At 38.7% G+C, this 17475-nt stretch overlaps 1 protein-coding gene across 3 annotated transcripts in view; it reads right to left on the bottom strand.

The window, feature by feature from the left end:
- The window catches only part of ADAMTS12 (ADAM metallopeptidase with thrombospondin type 1 motif 12), a 171190-nt gene that overhangs the window by 70964 nt on the left and 82751 nt on the right, over nucleotides 1-17475 (bottom strand). For all 3 annotated transcript variants that reach the window (XM_035563717.1, XM_035563719.2, XM_050716132.1), the window contains 4 exons: nucleotides 8473-8669; nucleotides 5516-5599; nucleotides 3822-3946; nucleotides 1682-1831 (listed from right to left, as the gene is read on the bottom strand). In XM_035563717.1, the coding sequence (XP_035419610.1) occupies nucleotides 1682-1831; nucleotides 3822-3946; nucleotides 5516-5599; nucleotides 8473-8669 (556 nt within the window). The remainder of the gene's footprint in view (nucleotides 1-1681; nucleotides 1832-3821; nucleotides 3947-5515; nucleotides 5600-8472; nucleotides 8670-17475) is intronic.

Consider the following 17475-nt stretch of genomic DNA (forward strand, 5'->3'; position numbering starts at 1 on the left):
TCAGACAAAGACCTTTCCGGTGAGCTCGAACCACTAAGACTTTGTTTCTGGAAAATGTAATTGTACCATGACTCAAATGTTCCAAACGCAGAGCATGATTTCAGTCAGAATCAACTCCAGTAACAGGCCTGAGCTATAAAATCAAGTGTGTCCCCCTAGTGACAGGCCCTTTTCCATGAACAGGGTCTGTTGATGCAGGAGGCTGTGAACATCTAGAGGGACAGTATGAGGAAGGGTGACTTTTGGAATCCATTAAAAATGGGTTCAGGTTTTTTCTTTCTCTCTCTATTTTTTCTTTAATCTGTTCTTACAGACTTTTATTAGCCATATTAGAACTTTTTAATATATATACTCTATGCTGGCTTGAGTGAAGGGTGGTTTCAAGTTCACGATGAACTCTACAGTATTCTGCTGTCTTTGAGGAGACAATACTTAAAGGCAAGGAGGCCCTGCAGCACTCCTGCAAAAGCCAGTACAGCAGTACTCTGTCTCACAGCATCCAAAAGACAGTGAGTTACCAGCCATGTAGGCTAGACCAGGATGTCACACATGGCTCTATGGGGAAGAAGTGTTTTCTGATAACGAACATTAATGAAAAAGCTCCCTGTCATCAAGAGGTTGTGGGGACCAAGAGACTAAACCTCAAAGCACCTAGATCCAATTATGAATGATTTCATCCTTATTTGCTTATATTATTTCCTTTCTGAGAACTGACAGGTTGAATAAAGAAAGGCCAATTAATATGTAAGTAATCTTTTTATCAGATTTTATATCTCATCAGGAAATACAGACTCCATCCTGAGTGGAGGTTGGGTGCATAATGAAAGTAATGTGATACAGCAATGAACGTGTCACCTAGCCAAGCAACATGGCCCAAATGAAAAGTGCCAACATTTTAGCCAAACCGAAGTATCCACAAGAATGTTCTACTCAGGGAAAGCAACTCAGTCTCAAAAGATTTAAAAATCAAAATACTTCAGGTGAGCTTAATAAATCAACTAACCAACCAAAACACCCTCACAAAGTGGGAATACTGTGAAATCTAGTTTCAAGCAAAAAGACCCAATCATAGAAAAATAAAAAGTTTAGCCAGGTCCAAAACTAAATGCCTAATAAACTTAGTCAACTTGACCTATGTGAATCTACAATGGGAATATTAATCTACGGAAACTACCAGTTACTAAGACAAGACAAAAAGTGACTTTATTTGTTAATAAGACAGGACTTGATATTTCCGTGAAGTTTGGCTGGTTGAATTAAAAACAGTTTCTAGCTAAATCCAAAATACTCAAATACCCTGATAGAACAGGAATGTTTTATATAAATGGTTTCGATTAATTTGAAGATCATATGAATTAATTGCATAGTAATTCAATATGTGCTAGGAAAAATGAGTATGGGAGAAAAGGCATTAAGTGATGGTTGTTTGCAGCTTAATTATGTAAATGTACTGCCATAGCAGAATGTTAAAAGGGGTATACTAAATAATTCTAAGTATAAACAAAGGTCAAAGGCTTAAGAATCTCTTATTCCTCTGCTCATTTAAAACCAGCATGGTTTTGATTTTAATAATAAAGAGACATTAACTCACTCCTTGTTTTGTTTCTGTCTGGCAATTCAACTATTAATAAGCAAAGAGTAAGTTAAACTCGTCATGGTCCCCCTTCACTTCCAACTATACCTGTGTCCAAGTTCATGAGCAATAGTGAATGCCAATGGAAGGCCAGAATCTTCATTGATGTTACAGCTTCTGTGAGGCTGACACATGCCTGACAGATGAGACAAACCTAAGGTTTCACATGGACGATTCATGCCAGCACAAATGTCCTTTCTAGAATTACAAAAAAAAAGACTTGCCATTAAAACAGTTTTAAAGCAACTGCAGAGAGTCCCTTACATTGGGTTGAGTGTCCCTCTCATAATGTATCAGTGCTAATTTGTGCTAATTTTTTTAAACAAAGCATTGTGATAACATTTTACAAACATATGCGTAACAACATGCACTCGATCTGGTACTATTGTATTACAGTGCTATAATTTGTAATCAATATTGACATTGCTGTTGTGCCTGAATACATATGTTTATTCTCAACTTGCGAAAAAAGGTTTTAAAATATCCACCTCTGACAGTGTTTTGATTATAGCACATCTGAAGTTTCTAGCACATGCCTGATGATGAATGACATGCAGAAATTCTTTTCTTCGAATTTTGTACAAGGATTTATTAGTCAGAGCAATAGTTTTCTCTCTAGTGATCCTCTCTCAGCCTCTTTAATCTGATTTAGCTTTCACTAGGTCTCTTATTTTCTTGAAGAAAAATCTCCCTTTAATTCCACTACCTAACTTAGGGCACCAGACCCACAGCTACAAGCATCCAGTGTGCTGTTACAGAAAAGTCTCCATAGTACTGTCTTGCCAAAATCCCTGTAAGCTGTTTAGGCCAACAATTCCCCTCCCTCAGCGTGGAGTATTTCCCCTAGCAAACAGGTGTGCGCTGCTGTGTCAGTGCCAGAATTAAGGAACTGCACATAGTCAAAAACTGGGCCCTTCTGTCAAAAGGTTTGGCCAGATTCTGTCCAGTCTACTAGAAGAACTGAAAGAAAGACATGCATTTTTGAGCTCTGAACAGGACAAGTCATAATAAAAAAAACCCAAGGCCTAAACCTGTAAAGGAGGGAATGAGATAGACCCTCACAGGGATCCTCAGAAATCTGGGATTTCCCTCTCCCAGTTCAGTCAGAGCAGGCAGAGGGGGTTACAACCTAATCTCAGGCTCTTTGGAAGTACATCCAACCGCAATAGGGTCTCCTCTTAGGTTAAGAATGGCGATTCAGATCCTGTATATCAGCACTGCCAGGTACAATGCATTTGCAACCATTGAAGGGTTGCCAGAGTGGTGATCCAACAACGTTTACCCAGCCACGCATCGGCTTCATTTAAATGAACTGTCTGAAGCCTGTTCATTTGGAGAGGTAAACCACTCAACATTTTGAGAATTCTTTTTCTTGTCCTTATTTTAAGATCTGTTGATTTTCTTACTCTGGAACCTAATCTTTCCTCTAAGTTGTGTGCAGATTGCATCCATTCTGACAGGCCCACAGAATTTCTGCTTCATGTCCTGCCACAAACTCCCTGGGTAACCTCATTTATCACCTTTAAGTTTTGTGTGCCTCCATTGCTCACATGTAAGAAAAATATTTTCTCTCCCTCTGAATACTGAGATAGTAATTAAAAATCATCGCACTTTAAATTGTAGTCTTCAAAAACGTTTGTCCATTCTGAACTGCACCTGTGTATTATTTTAGGATTTGTCATTATGGAGTTGCTCACCTACATGATAGGTTGTTTGGTATATTCCTTCAAAAAAGATTAAAGAAGGGACTGAGCATTAAATGAGACAGGATCAGGTGGGGTGAAAGACCTGAGCTCTGTAAACTGCTAATCTCTTGGGACATACAGTTCTCAATTTCCTGACTAAGATGCATCTCTAATAAAACACCCACATACGTATATAGAGTGTTATATGTACTTTGAAAACAAATGAAAAGCAATAACTTTAAAAGGTACAGCAGGTCTAACCTTAACCACATGTTTTTATAATATAACTCATATTCTCTGCCTTTGTGAATGTCAGGTATCCTCACACTAGGTTATTTTTGCATTAACACTGTGTTTCTGAAACAGCGTGTCTTCATCAGATAAATCACTTTACTGGGAATGCAGAATGAACTAAATGACAACATAAGCTTATAAAAAAAATCATCACCAAAAGAAATACACCTAAACAATATCTAGTCCCATCTACTGAACTTCTGTCATACCTGGTTAGAAGGACAGCCACATCGTGGTGTGTAGGGTTGACATCACTCTTGGGATTGACACTCTTTTGCCATTTGCAGAAGCTGGCTAGTGTCTTATCAGCATGGTGAACTATCTTCAAACCTTGCTAATGGGAAGTGAAAGAAAATATTGTTGTAAAGACAACACTGTATTGCAATAACATGTCAGCAATGTTAGCTATGAAGTCTTTGAAATACAGTTTTTATGCTTATAATTGATGCAGCTAACAAAAAATAAAAGGCAGAATGTACCTTTTTTTTTTTTGTAAGTGGGCTTCATAAAATCCTACAGTATCGAAATTTTTGAACAAACATTTTGTATTTTCTCGAAAGCAACTTTTCTTTCTTTGATGAAGGGGGTTACAATTAACTAGCATGTTAGTCACTAGCATGTTTGTCACTCATTGTTATGTGAACAAACTCATGAATAATTACACTTCTAAGGGCATATCTCTTTCACAATGTTCTTAAATTCCAAGAAGAGACAGTGCAGTCATAGATGCTTCTTCCTCATCTTATGATTATATAACATACATACATGCAAGTTACCAAAACTTCTGAAATATAAAGTATGCAAATTAAATTAATTAAGAAGGACTAATTTCCCCTTTCTGGTCTTGGGCACCTGTTCAATCTTTCCTTATTTTATTAAAGTAAACTTTTTACATAGCATCTAAATAACGTTGCTACCAGGTTTTCATTTTTGAGTAACCAACCCCCAAATTTTTAAAGATAACCACCACGTTTGCTTCCAGCATTGCCACACTCAACTGAATAGTAATCCATGTTTTATTTTCAAAACAGACAGAAATTTAGCAAGTACACTTAATTGGAGGTCACCACAGACTTCAGGTCTTAGCTGTCCTGTTTAAGACATGAACTACTTTTTTTGCCTGCTTATTCTTAATTCACAAGGCATAGCCTCACTCCATGGCTTTGTTTACTGCCTTCCATAACATTGGGACCATTTGGATTATGGTCACAAACCATAAGCCACTGAGAAAATCCCCTCAATGTGTTCCTGCAGTCAGAGCAGGCTATGTTACTCATGGTGTTTTAAAAATAATTATAAAATTATCACAATCAGCATGTATTTAAGCATGTACAAAACAGTTGTGTATGACTGACATTGGAAACCACCAATACACAGCTAGTTCACAGCAATTAGCATCTACTTAGACCTCATTTTTGAGCTTTGAAAGAGATCTAATAAGAAAAATGTGTATTGCAGCTGTACTTATAGATTTACTTTAAAACAGATTTACTTCTTCAGGGACCTGCAAATACTCTAGCATTACACTTTATAATGCACTTCAGATAATGTCAGGTAATTAGATTCTGAATGGTGACACATACGTTAATTTTTGTTTCTCATCTAGTCTTCCTTGGCATCCCATGTTCTTTTGACACTCAAGAGATTCCATTTTGCCATTCCCAATTTACCCATTTTAATTACGTTTTCCTTGAGGATTTTATGCAGAAATACCTGAAGTCATGATCTAAATACTTTCCTGTTTAGGAAAGGATTTATTCTAAAAGCAGATGTGCCAAAGTCAACAGATCAACAGAAGAGTAAAATGAACAAATTATTTTAAGCAAACAAACCCTCCTCTCCACAATTAGGGCTCAACTCCCGAGATTCATAAATAATATTTTAAGGAAAATTAAAACCTTACCTCCTCCTCCTCGAAGAGGATGAGCCGGACCAGCACAATGTGAATTGCATTGCCAATGCTTGGATCATGGAACAACCCTGTGACCTGTGCCAGAGCCAGGAGGTATGAGATTAACTGACTCCTCTATAGCAGAACAGAACTTTAGAGAGAAAATATGACATCTACTTGTCATATCACCTTGGGGTGTGGGGTGTAGTTTTGTTTTTCTTTTATTTTTTAGATCCCCAATATGCTTCACTGAAAATTTAGTGAAAACTAACGTTAGAACTACCACAAAGGGTAGCTCTGTCAAATGAGTGATGCTACAGGATTTGGCAAAAATTACTAACCCAAAGAACAAAAGCACAGATTACACACACAAGATTATTTTATGTCCATTTGTCCTCTAGAGGAATGCACCAACTTTGGGCCTGCACCCTTCACTGTCAGCTGAAACACTTCAAAGTTCTTGAAAAATATTAGCAGAAATGAATATAACATCTGCAGTCATACAATAATGATGGAGAGATCATCTCAGGGTGCAAAAGAACAGCATATAAAATCCTCATGTTTTGATTTGATATGAATCAGTTTCTGCCACAACAAAGCATTAGTAACTCTGTATTAGGAAAACAGAAATCAGTTAAATGATGGATACTCATGTTCTTACAGCACAGAAGAGGATGTAAAAAACAAAAGCAAAGATAATGAATCCATATTAAAAAAAAAAAAAGGCAAAACATTAAGGCAAGAATTGAACTCCAGAAAAATTTGGCCAAATAAAATGTGATAAGCATCACAATGTTGAATTAGGCAGAAGAAAATTAGGCAGAATAGTATATGGTGAGAATCTATCTATAGGTGAGCTATGCCTTATATCACATGAAATATGAATGGATAAAATAGATTGCATTTAGGTCAAAACTGGTTTGGTGAATACCAATAAAGGAGAAATTACTGAGATATAGTGGAAATTGTGATTTTAAATACAAAGATTTGATTTGTCTACAATCCTTTTTCAAGATATGGGACTGGAAATTGAATCATTTTGGGTAACCCTAATATCTCAGGTACAGACTGCAGAGAAAATGCTAAGACTTGTTTGTTCCTGAATCAAATCATGGCAGTGTTTTATTCCACAGGTTTTCCCTGTGTAGACAAAACCTCACATGCTTAAACCATCTTTGTGTCTCTTCACTGAGACTCATTACCTCACTAGCTAGCCAGACCACTCAGGTACTGTCAGGAGCACACAGTATAAATGTAAGGGATAGATCAATTGTCATGGCTAGAATTACACTGTGATTAATTTTGTATATATTACACACACACCATGATAAGGACATAGAATACATCTTCAACAGACTCGCCAAGGTCAATACCTGTTAAGATACAGATAACAACATGAAATAATCTGAAGTCTGTCTCAGGAAACACTACCGCTTTTCCCAGGTCAACTTATGTTTTGAAATTTGTCACAGAGTAAAAAACATTGAAAGTTAAACTGTTAAACTTTATCTTCCTTCCTTCCTTCCTTCCTTCCTGCCTTCCTTCCTTTCTTCCTTCCTTCCTTCCTTAACATGGTCTTTATATTTGAAGCAGAAAACTTATCTAGAAAAACAGTCGTACTCATTTTGGCTGGTATAGAGTTAATTTTCTTCATAGTAGCTCATATGGTGCTGATTTAAGACACAGATGTTTCAGCTGTTGCTGAACAGTGCTTATTCGGTGTCAAGAATTTCTCTGTTTCTCACAATGCCCATCAGCAAGTAGGCTGGGGGTGTGCAAGAAGTTGGGAGGGGGGACAGCTGACCCCAACTGACAAAAAGGGATATTCCATAGGGGAATTCCAAAGGCATAGTGCCATTCTCAGCCATAAATGCTGGGGGGAAGGGGGAAATGAGAGATGACATTTAGAGTTATGATGTTTGTCTTCCCAAGTAACCATTATGCATGATGAAGCCCTGCTTTCCTGGAAATGGCTAAATATCTGCCTGTCAGAGGGAAGCAGTGAATGAACTCCTTGCTTTGCTTTGCTTGTGCACACAGCTTTGCTTTACCAATTAAACTGTGTTTATCTCAACCGAGGAGTTTTCTCACTTATACAATCATAGAATCACAGAATCATAGAACGGCTTGGGTTGGAAGGGACCTTAAAGATCATCTAGTTTCATTCCATCCCCCTGCCAAGGCAGGGATGCCACCCACTAGATCAGGCTTGCCAGGGCCCCATCCAGCCTGGCCTTGAACACCTTCAGGGATGGGGCATCCCTCTAATATCCTTCTAATTCTCTTCCTCACCCCACTGAAGGGGGGTGGGGGGGAAGCAAGTAACTGTGTAGGGCTTAGCTGTCTACTGGGGCTAACTCGCAACAAAAGTGGCAGAAAGGAAAAAAATAATTTCAAAAAACAGTACTGTCAAATATGTAAGTAGCCAAATCATTTCTGTTAGGTACAAAACCTACACCCTAAATGTTTTTTGGCTGAACTTCAGTAACAGCATCTGACTCCAAACTATACTATCTTTATAACTCTAGAGCAAAGTTCAAAGTTAGTACAATTGCTAGTGGGCTCCTGTATACCTTTCTCATTCAAAGACATGGGAAAGAATCCGTAATGCTTAAAATTGTAGAATTTCTCTCTGTTGCTGCAGCTACTGTTCACTGGTCAGCAACAGGTTCTAGGGGACAACAGAAATTTCAGCTAAACGGAAGTTAGTGCTAGAATTTATAACTTTGGAGTGTAGTCCTCAAAATTGAGAATTGCAGAATTTTCATTTGAAATCCAGAGAAAAATGACATCTATGCAAAATAAAAGGAAAAAAAAATGCTTTAAAAGACAGAGTTTTAATGAGTACGTATGAACTATATTCCATTTCTTTCAGTGAACAACTTGTTTCCAGGTGATTAGCAAAATAATAAAGTTAAAATTTGCTCCATTCATCTAAAAACAAACAAAAAAGGAAATGTTTTACATACCATATTCATTATAGTGAGGATATATGATTCCACATGGTCACTTCCATGATACTCAACCATCTTACTGTCTGCAACCACAAGCGTCTCCACCCATCGCTCCTTGCTGACAGATCGCCGAGAAACCTTTCTGACAGCCATATGGTTTTGTTCCCATTTCTCCCTCCGATGCTCTTCTTGTTTGAAAAAGCTGAGGGTATCTGGAGTGGTAAGAAGCAACAGTGACTTCAAAATATTTTCCAGCTTGACTTACATTTGTTGTGTATGGCAGTAATACTTGCAGACAGTAAGGCAGCATTGTAGAATCACACGATGATACAGGTTGGAATGGCTGCCACCCACCTGATCAAAAACTTCAAAGTGACATCAGCCTGCTGAGGGCCAAGTCCAGTGAGGTTCTGAATATCCCCCCAGTATGGATTAAAAAGTGCTCTAAGATACACATCCAGTTATCCCTACCCAAATACCAGTCACTAAAGTGCAAGTCAGAGCCAAGTTCAAAAAACTGAAATGGAGATGCCCTTTTCAAGGTTTTCTCTTCCATGTTTTAGCTCTTAACTTTCTCATGATGCCAGTTCATAGTTTAAGATAAGGGATATACTTTCTCCACAGGCAGCTCTTATCCTCAGCAGGATGGCAAATCAAGCCGAGCACTTTGGCACATCCACGAATGGTTTGTACTGTACATTGAAAATATCACTCCAGAAATCCTAAGGGGTGGGAATGCTTTACCAGTAGGTGTCATCTAAATAACAGTGAGGCAGAGAGCTGGTGGCCCCTCAGCTGCCTGTCATGTTGTCTGACTGGTGAGACCCCTAGTGCTTCCACTGTAATTTTGGGATCTGCACATCCAGATATTTTTGGGAAGAATTTTTTGCTATGCTGAGTTACAGGCAACCTTGCCCTGCACTCAGCAGGGATAGTTACTCTCAAGAATAGAAGAGAACAGAATAGAATAGTTCAGTTAGAAAGGACCTTCAAAGACCAGCAAGTCCAACTGCCTGACCTCTTCAGGGCTAAACAAAAGTTAAAGCATATCATTGAGGGCATTATCAAAATACCGCTTGAACACTGAGAGGCGTGGGGCATCAACCACCTTGCCAGGAAGCCTGTTCCAGTGGATGGCCACCCTCACGGTAAATATATTTTTCCTAATATGCAGTCTAAACCACCCCTGGCACAGCTTTTTGTGCTTCACTCATACTATCTGTGAATGCCAGCCAGCTGCATTACCAGAGAAGTACTGGAAATGTAAATATCCCTAGGCCTGAAAAAGAAATGAGAGATGCCAGTCTGACAGAAACTGGTGGCATTTTTCCAAGCTAGAAACCAGAGAAATACTTTTATGGTGCTGGGATTCCCAAGTCCTAAGAAGGATCAGGAGTGCTCCTTGTTATTACAGACATTGCCGTAGCCCTTTGGCATCTCATTCATGGAATAGGATGTCCTAGTTCCAGACAGGGCACATTCACAGGCCTCTAATTGCTTACAGCCTGTCCAGCATTACCCCACACCACTGTGTGGCAGGGGACAGTTATCAAGCATTACCTCCATCTTCCAGCACTACCAAGCAATAAGGGACAGCTTCCCGGACCACACTTCCCTGCAGGTATGGATGACCTGGTAGCTAGGTCTCAAATCTGTGTGTTCACATCAGCAGAAGATCTGTTATGCCTCTGTCACCAAAGTGCTGTTTGCCATTTACAAGACCTAAGTTCAGTTAGAATGTACTGTGACATGTTAAATGTCTATATGTAGCACCACTGGACTATCAACAATGTGTATAATATACCTCTCAGCATAAATGGCATCTGATATCTTGGGTTATTGTATATGTGCAACAGAAGAAGCACAGGATTTTAGAAATGGATTCTCTGAGTTCAGTCTGAAAGTTGCATAGAGAAAGAAATCCTGGTACTGATGATGTATTATTTATAAAATTGGAACATGCCATATTAATAATCAAAACTAGAGCAGACATATAACAATTAGAACTGACTTCAATACACAAATGTGTGTTACACAGATGCTCTGTTAGTTAACACACATGATGATCTGTTAGCACTGTGCTGCACCTGGCATGTATCACTGACAAGCACACAAACATACAAACTTACCCCATCCAGGTTCATTCTATTCAATGGAAGCCTGTACTTGCCTGGACTGCTTTCTAAAGCATACTGTACAAAGCTTGATTAGTATACTATGCTAATTAATTAATATACTATGCAGGATGTCACGTATTCTATATCGTAGATGCAGAATATAATAAATAAATTAAAATAGTTGCATGAACTGGCATTTGCATTTTAAAAGATGCTGAAAATACTACTTGCGAAGGCCAAAGAACTGCAAGATTTTTTACTTTCTTGGCAAGACAAACCTCATAAAAATAACAAAAAGTTTGAATAAATGTAAACGAATTCCAGTAAGCACATAAGCTGCTAAATTTACCATCCATAAACTGTCACAATAAAAAGCCCAACAATATAAATTTCCTTTGTGATTACCAACCCAAATAATATGTCAATGTCATCCTATGTAGCCACACAGACTGTGCTGAAAATATATACCAACTAGTAAAAAAAAAAAGTGCTCAATAAAGAAAGTTCTCTTCCCATCAAGTCAACGGACTCAAAGAGAGCAATACATTTTGGTATATTAATCTTGAAGAATGAGCTGCATGGAAAAATAGTTTCTTATCTACCTGGAAAAATATAATTTGTGAGTAAAAACAAACAGAATGAATTGATTGGTTCATTTTGTTTTGTTTGTTTGTTTGTTTAAGAGAAAGAAATGAATCATCTCTGCTATAATCCCTACCCTAACTCCACTAACAAAGGCTGCAGCATCACTCCTGCAGTCTTCCCCACCTTTGTTCAGTTACCACAATACTCACCACTATTATCAGGGCTATTTATGAAATGCATTCATTGATCTCTCTCATATATTTCTGTGGTTTTCAGCAGTCTTATTTTTCTCAGTAGCTACATTTTCAAGAGTTTTGTCCTGAGAAAGACCTTCCCCACAGCTATATGAACAAAAGATCCTGCTCAGACTGCTGGTTAAACCATTTGCTTATGGCCATATAAAACACCATGTCAGAGGTCAGGCTTTGTACTCACATCCACCAAAGACTTTTGGTTATTGTTTGGAGAGGTGATAGCTCTGTAGGTAAAAAATTTTAAAGCCATTCAGACTGCAACAACGAACAGCCCTCAGGTTTATTGATCCAGTTAAGCAAAAGGCTATGAACTGCAGGAAAGTCCAGAGAAGAGATCTGAGTTATGAAAATTAATGCCATGTAGCAAGAAAGTGCAGCAGTCAAAACCCTCTCCTAAGTGTTAACCCCTTCCAGTGCAGGGATCTAACCTAGACCCAGGATGCTGTTGAAGAACTAGATCCCCAGCTGTGGTAAGTCTCCTGGCAGCTTTGTTAGTGAGATGACGCAGAAAGAACCTCTTGGAGCTACACTAACTTACAGGGCAGCTTTAAAGCACGGTTCTACTTATGCTTTTGTATCTCCACAAATGATGATTGCCTCTTTAAGCTTTTCATTCTGAAGTAAGATAACATCGCTTTACTTTTACCTTAAATTTGCTAAGTGTTGCAAGTGATTTCAGAGTTGCTGAGAATCCCCAGGTGCTCTGTTGGCCAGTAATGGCAATCTTAACAAGAGTCCACAAGTTCAGGAATATCCAAGAAGGGATGGATAGTTTTAAACCTTCTAACACACAGTGCTGTCTGAAAACAACCTGCTTGCTTCCCACCCTGCCATCATAAATGCTGAGAACGCCCCACAAGTAGAACAGAGAAAGGGGTTTCCATGCATTTTTGAAAAACTAGACATGGGTAGATACAGTGCTGAAATCCCTAGGAACAGAAAAAAAATATTGCTGAAAGTACACCCTGGATAGTCACAGACTCAGTAAACAGAGGGTTGGTAAGAGATTCAGTTAACAAACTGCATGAATTCAAGCAGCAGCATTCAGAAGTTTCTGTCTGTTGTGGGAGACAATTTTACAGATGTGAGGTTTTTATTAAAACACGTGATTTGGGTGATTTGGCCAAATCGGTCACATACAATGTTATGTTGGTCATATGTGACATCCAGCCATATCACAGGACAAATTGTGTAGAGGTCAACATTTCACCGTCTTCTCGTTAGAATTTTAGAATCATTAAAAGATTGTAGGTGTTTTTGTTGTTGTTGTTTTTGTTCTTGTTTGTTTTTAAAATCAAAATCCAATTTTTTTTAGTGAAAAATAAAAATATCTCCTTAAACTGTTCATACAAATCCTACCTGAACTGGACAACATACTTGACCTCTCAGATATGCAGAAAGATTTTAAGTTAACTGTGAGTCTCAATTAAATAAGAAAAACAGAAGTACAAAAAAAAATTATCCAGTACAGGTTAAAGCTGCATGGCCTTTGGGAAGGAAACAAATCTATATTATTTTAGCAAATCAATTCTGTTTTACATTAAGTGGCAACAGAAATACATAGTTATTTTGCCCAGCCCCTATTAAGATCAAGCTTTCTGATCTTTAAGAAGCAATCTTGATAGCTGCACTATAAAAAAATGTTCTTCATTTTGAACAACTCATCCACTCAAGAAGTTGCTTATTTTTTCTCAGTTTTTGTTGTTGTTGTTCTTTTTTTGTTAATTTCTGCCTTTTTTTTTTTAACCCCCCAAATCCCTTGAAGAGTTGATACTACTCAGTTGGCTTACAGATATTATGTGAGATTTCCATATCAAAGGCTCTCTTTCCACCTTTGTTTCCTGCAGGTGTTGCTCAAAGAAGAGTGCGGCATACAGTACAACAGACAGGGACCTGAGGGTGCTAACTGCACACAGACACCTTTCAACACCTTTGGAGGTGCACAAGGGCTTTGAAGAAGCAAAGCGAAAATGTCTGTAAATTCCCAGGAGAGAAGAACGCAACCTTTGACTGAAAGATACCAGACAAAGTATAGTAGTACGGATTTATGTCTTCACTTTTTATCTTCACCTCCTTTCTCTCTGCACAAGAGCTCTTTCATTTTTAGCACACTGTATTATTCTATGTCAATATGCTACATCTCTAGACATGAGGTATGAACAATGTTAGGGATGCTAGAATATTAAATTCCATACTGTCCAGAACTTTCTAAATTATGATTTTTCTTAAAACCTTCTCTTTATGTCTTGCTCTAAGACATGCTCTTAGGTTAAGCATTAACAAAAAGACCACAGTTTTGGGGTGAGTTCTTCAAGAGGTCAATAAACTCTGTTGCAAAGCAGTCACCGTACAAGGGGAGATGAATAAGCATATGAAATCATTTTTATAAACACTAATCCAGTGCTAAAAAGAACACAAGTTCAACCATAGACTAAATAAAGGGAAGGTTGAAGAGTGACTCAGCTAATAAGAGTTAAAAAGACAGTAAGACAGAAGAAAGCAACATGGCTTTCTGAAAAGTGATCTTCATCTTATCAGCTTTGGGCTAGAACTAATAAAAGACTTGGCTTTTATGTCAGGACAAGCTTCTCACATAACCAATGTCCAACCTTACCACGCTGTATCAAAATTCCAGTGAGGACACAGGACACACGTCCTGAAAGCACAGAGCTCCAGGACATGGCTGCAAGCAGATGACAACATGTTTCCCCTTGGTGCTGGGAGGACTGTGTCTCATCCCTGAAAGACCCAGTGAGCTCAGTCTCCATGGGCACGGGAGCCATTCCTCCCACAATGATCTGGGCTTTCCAGCAGTCTGCACAGGCTCCTGACTGTCCTCATCAACATGGGAACTGGGTACAAATTGTTCAGGATTCACATGTAGTTCCAGAAAGAGAGGCCCATCTCCTGCCTTCCAGGCAGGGAAGCAGCAATATTCCTAAAAACTCCTTTCCTATGATTACTTACATACTTACAACTCTGGTGGCTCTGTATGCTTTGTCAGCAAATGTATAGCTTGCTCTATTCAGATGCAGCAGACTGGTTGCTAGAAGTATACATCGCCTTGAGCAGCAAGGTGTCACAGTTCTACCAGCCGATTTACTGCAAGAACTTACTACTAATCTACAAAACTAAAAACCAATAGTTTACTCAATACAGTAAGTGAACCCCATCCCCTGGTCTAATTCTCTTTGCTGAAATAAATAAGGGAAGGATTTAGAAAAGCTCTGTGTCACTAAGTACACTAGTCATTCTGTATCCATGATCTCTTCTTACACATACAATTTCGGTTACAAATAACCTTAATAAAAAACTAAGTCTGGATGCTGACAATGTGAGAGTGAAGATTCATGCACTGTACAGAAAAACTGTTGTAAAACAAGGAAGAAAGGATGAGATTTTAAAACAGAACAGGTTACCAAACCAGCTCTTTTTATGAGCATTTCTGAAACAGACAAAGCTAAATCACACAAATGCTTTGTGAGTGTTAAACAGTGTTCACACAGGAAGCTACTACAGCTATTTAATCATGTACTTCCCATGTTGACAACAAACATCCAAGACACAACAAAAATAAGCACCGGTAAAGAAAACTTGCATCTTTGCAAACTTTAATTTTAACATTCCTGCTGTCAAAAATATCAACAATAAAACAGTGGAGTCACATCACTCTAATGCAGAATAAAGTTAAAAATTGTGTTGACTGATGCAGTCAATCAGATGCTGCTGCTAAGTGTGTCTGTCACTCACTACCACTTACAATGGAAGGATGGAATGAAAAAATGTTCTGCACTACTGGCATCAGGATGTATACAGAGAACAATGTCACAGGAAAGATTTTCCTTCTGTCTGAACATTCTCCTTTTTTTCTGAGGGATTAAATACAAGTCAATAAGGGACAAATATATATATATATATATAGGTCCATATGATGCTGTTCTAGAAGTACATTACTTAATGTGGCTTGAACTCTCCATGCTCTTTCATCTGTTAATTTTAGCGGCAGGTCCCTCTTATTCTGCTGATAACATCAATGTGGTGGATGAGAAGAGCAAGGTGACTTTTCTATGAATTTAATCTAGCACTTGTTAAAATGGCATCTTAAATCAGTTTAACTTGCAGCACAATTCTTCTATTTTTGTTTTATGAAAACAAGTATCTTCTAAAAAAGAATACATCTCACTGTGAAACAAATTTACAAATTAAATATTCCCAATAAATTATGTCTGTATCTTAATGTCTGTAACCAAATAATTTAAGAATTGCTGACCTTAGTTAAAGAAAATGTAGTTTTGTGAAACTGTTATGATGTGAACGAGGATTTAAACATATGGGCTTTATTAATATTTTTTCTTCTTTTTACATACCTGTATGCAACTTCATTTACATGAAATGAAGGCAAGTGACTAAAAGCAACATCTTGAATTATTTGTCTGTGCATTGTCAGGGCTGACTTATACTCCAATGAGGTTAACAGAATAGTATCCAGAAGCTTTTCAATCAGACTACAAAGATTTCAATTAATGTTCCACAAATTTCATTCAGACTATAATGAAGAAAAATAAACTGCTTATATGTTGGTGGCCAGGGGTCACCAACTTCCTTTAATCAGGAATAAGAGCAAGGCTAAAAGGCCCCAAGGATCTTATTTTTGCAGTATTCCCTAAGTCTGCATGCTGTAGGAAAGCATGTGTAGATACAGCAGCATTCAGTAGTGAAAGAAAGGGTTGAAACTCTAGAAGGATACATGCTTTGTAGAGCTTCTTGGATGTATGGACAGGACAGTTATGAACCAGCAGGAAACTGGCAGCACGGGCCTCTGGAGTGCCTATTTTCTTTTTGAAGGACTACTTAGGACTATATTCCAAAGATTTGGGCAGTCAGAGTGATTTAGATCATAGAATCAAAGAATCATTTAGGTTGCAAAAGTCCTCTAAGATCACCTGGTACAACCTTTAACCTAGAACTGCCAAGTCCACCATTGAACCATGTCACTAAGCACTACCTCTACACTTTTTTTTGAAAACCTCCATGGGTGGTGACTCAACCACTTTCCTGAGCAGCCTGTTCCAACACTACACAACATTTTCAGTAAACAAATTTCTCCTAATAGCCAACTTAAACCTCCCTCGGTGCAACTTAAGGCCATTTCCTCATCTTATCACTTAGTGCTTGGGATAAGAGACCAACCCCCACCTCGCTACAACCTCCTTTACGATAATTGTATAATGAGGTCTTTCCTGAGCCTCCTCTTTTCCAGACTAAACAACCCCAGTTCCTTCAGCTGCTCCTCACAGGACCTGTGTTCCAGGTCCTTCACCTTCGTAGCCCTTCTCTGGACATGGTCCAGGCCCTTGAGGTCTTTTCTGTCATGAGGGGCCCAAAACTGAACACAATGTTCGAGATGCAGCCTCACCAGAGCCAAGTACAGAGGGACAATCACTTCCCGAGTCCTGCTGGCCACACTATTTCTGATCCAAGTCAGGATGCTGCTGGCCTTCTTGGCCACCTGAACACACTGCTGGCACATATTTAGCCAGCCATTGACCAATACCCCCAGGTCCCTTTTTGCCAGGCAGCTTTCCAGCCAGATGGCAGGTTCACTTACCACGAGGCAGGACAGGAGAGCAATGCAGTCTTAAAGCTGTGAGAATTGCAGCCAGCCTCTAGAGAGACTCAAGAGGCAGCTGAAAAGGGCCTTCTACTTCCTGGGAATTAATAAACCTATGTACCCAGAGGCAGACTGGGTGCTGCACCACAAGGACTGGAGAGAGTCATTCCTCTAGGCAGCTTATGCACCCGTACACGTATTTAAATTCATAATACTAGCTAAACCCCAAACTGGTGAACGTTAGCAGTTCATTCTTTAAAACAGAATTACTGAGCATAATCACAGCTGATTCAGGGATTATAAACAAACTGGCACACTTCCCTGTGCAAACATTTTATTTCAGAAATGTTGTGCAACTGCTCTTTTATCAGAGGCTGAATCCTCCACGGTACAGATCTCCCTCAGAAGTCCTAAATGAAGAAACATTTTGTTCTGTTCCTCAGCAGAACCA

The sequence above is a fragment of the Cygnus atratus genome, chromosome Z (assembly GCF_013377495.2).
Source record: "Cygnus atratus isolate AKBS03 ecotype Queensland, Australia chromosome Z, CAtr_DNAZoo_HiC_assembly, whole genome shotgun sequence".
NCBI classification, from domain to species: Eukaryota; Metazoa; Chordata; class Aves; order Anseriformes; family Anatidae; genus Cygnus; species Cygnus atratus.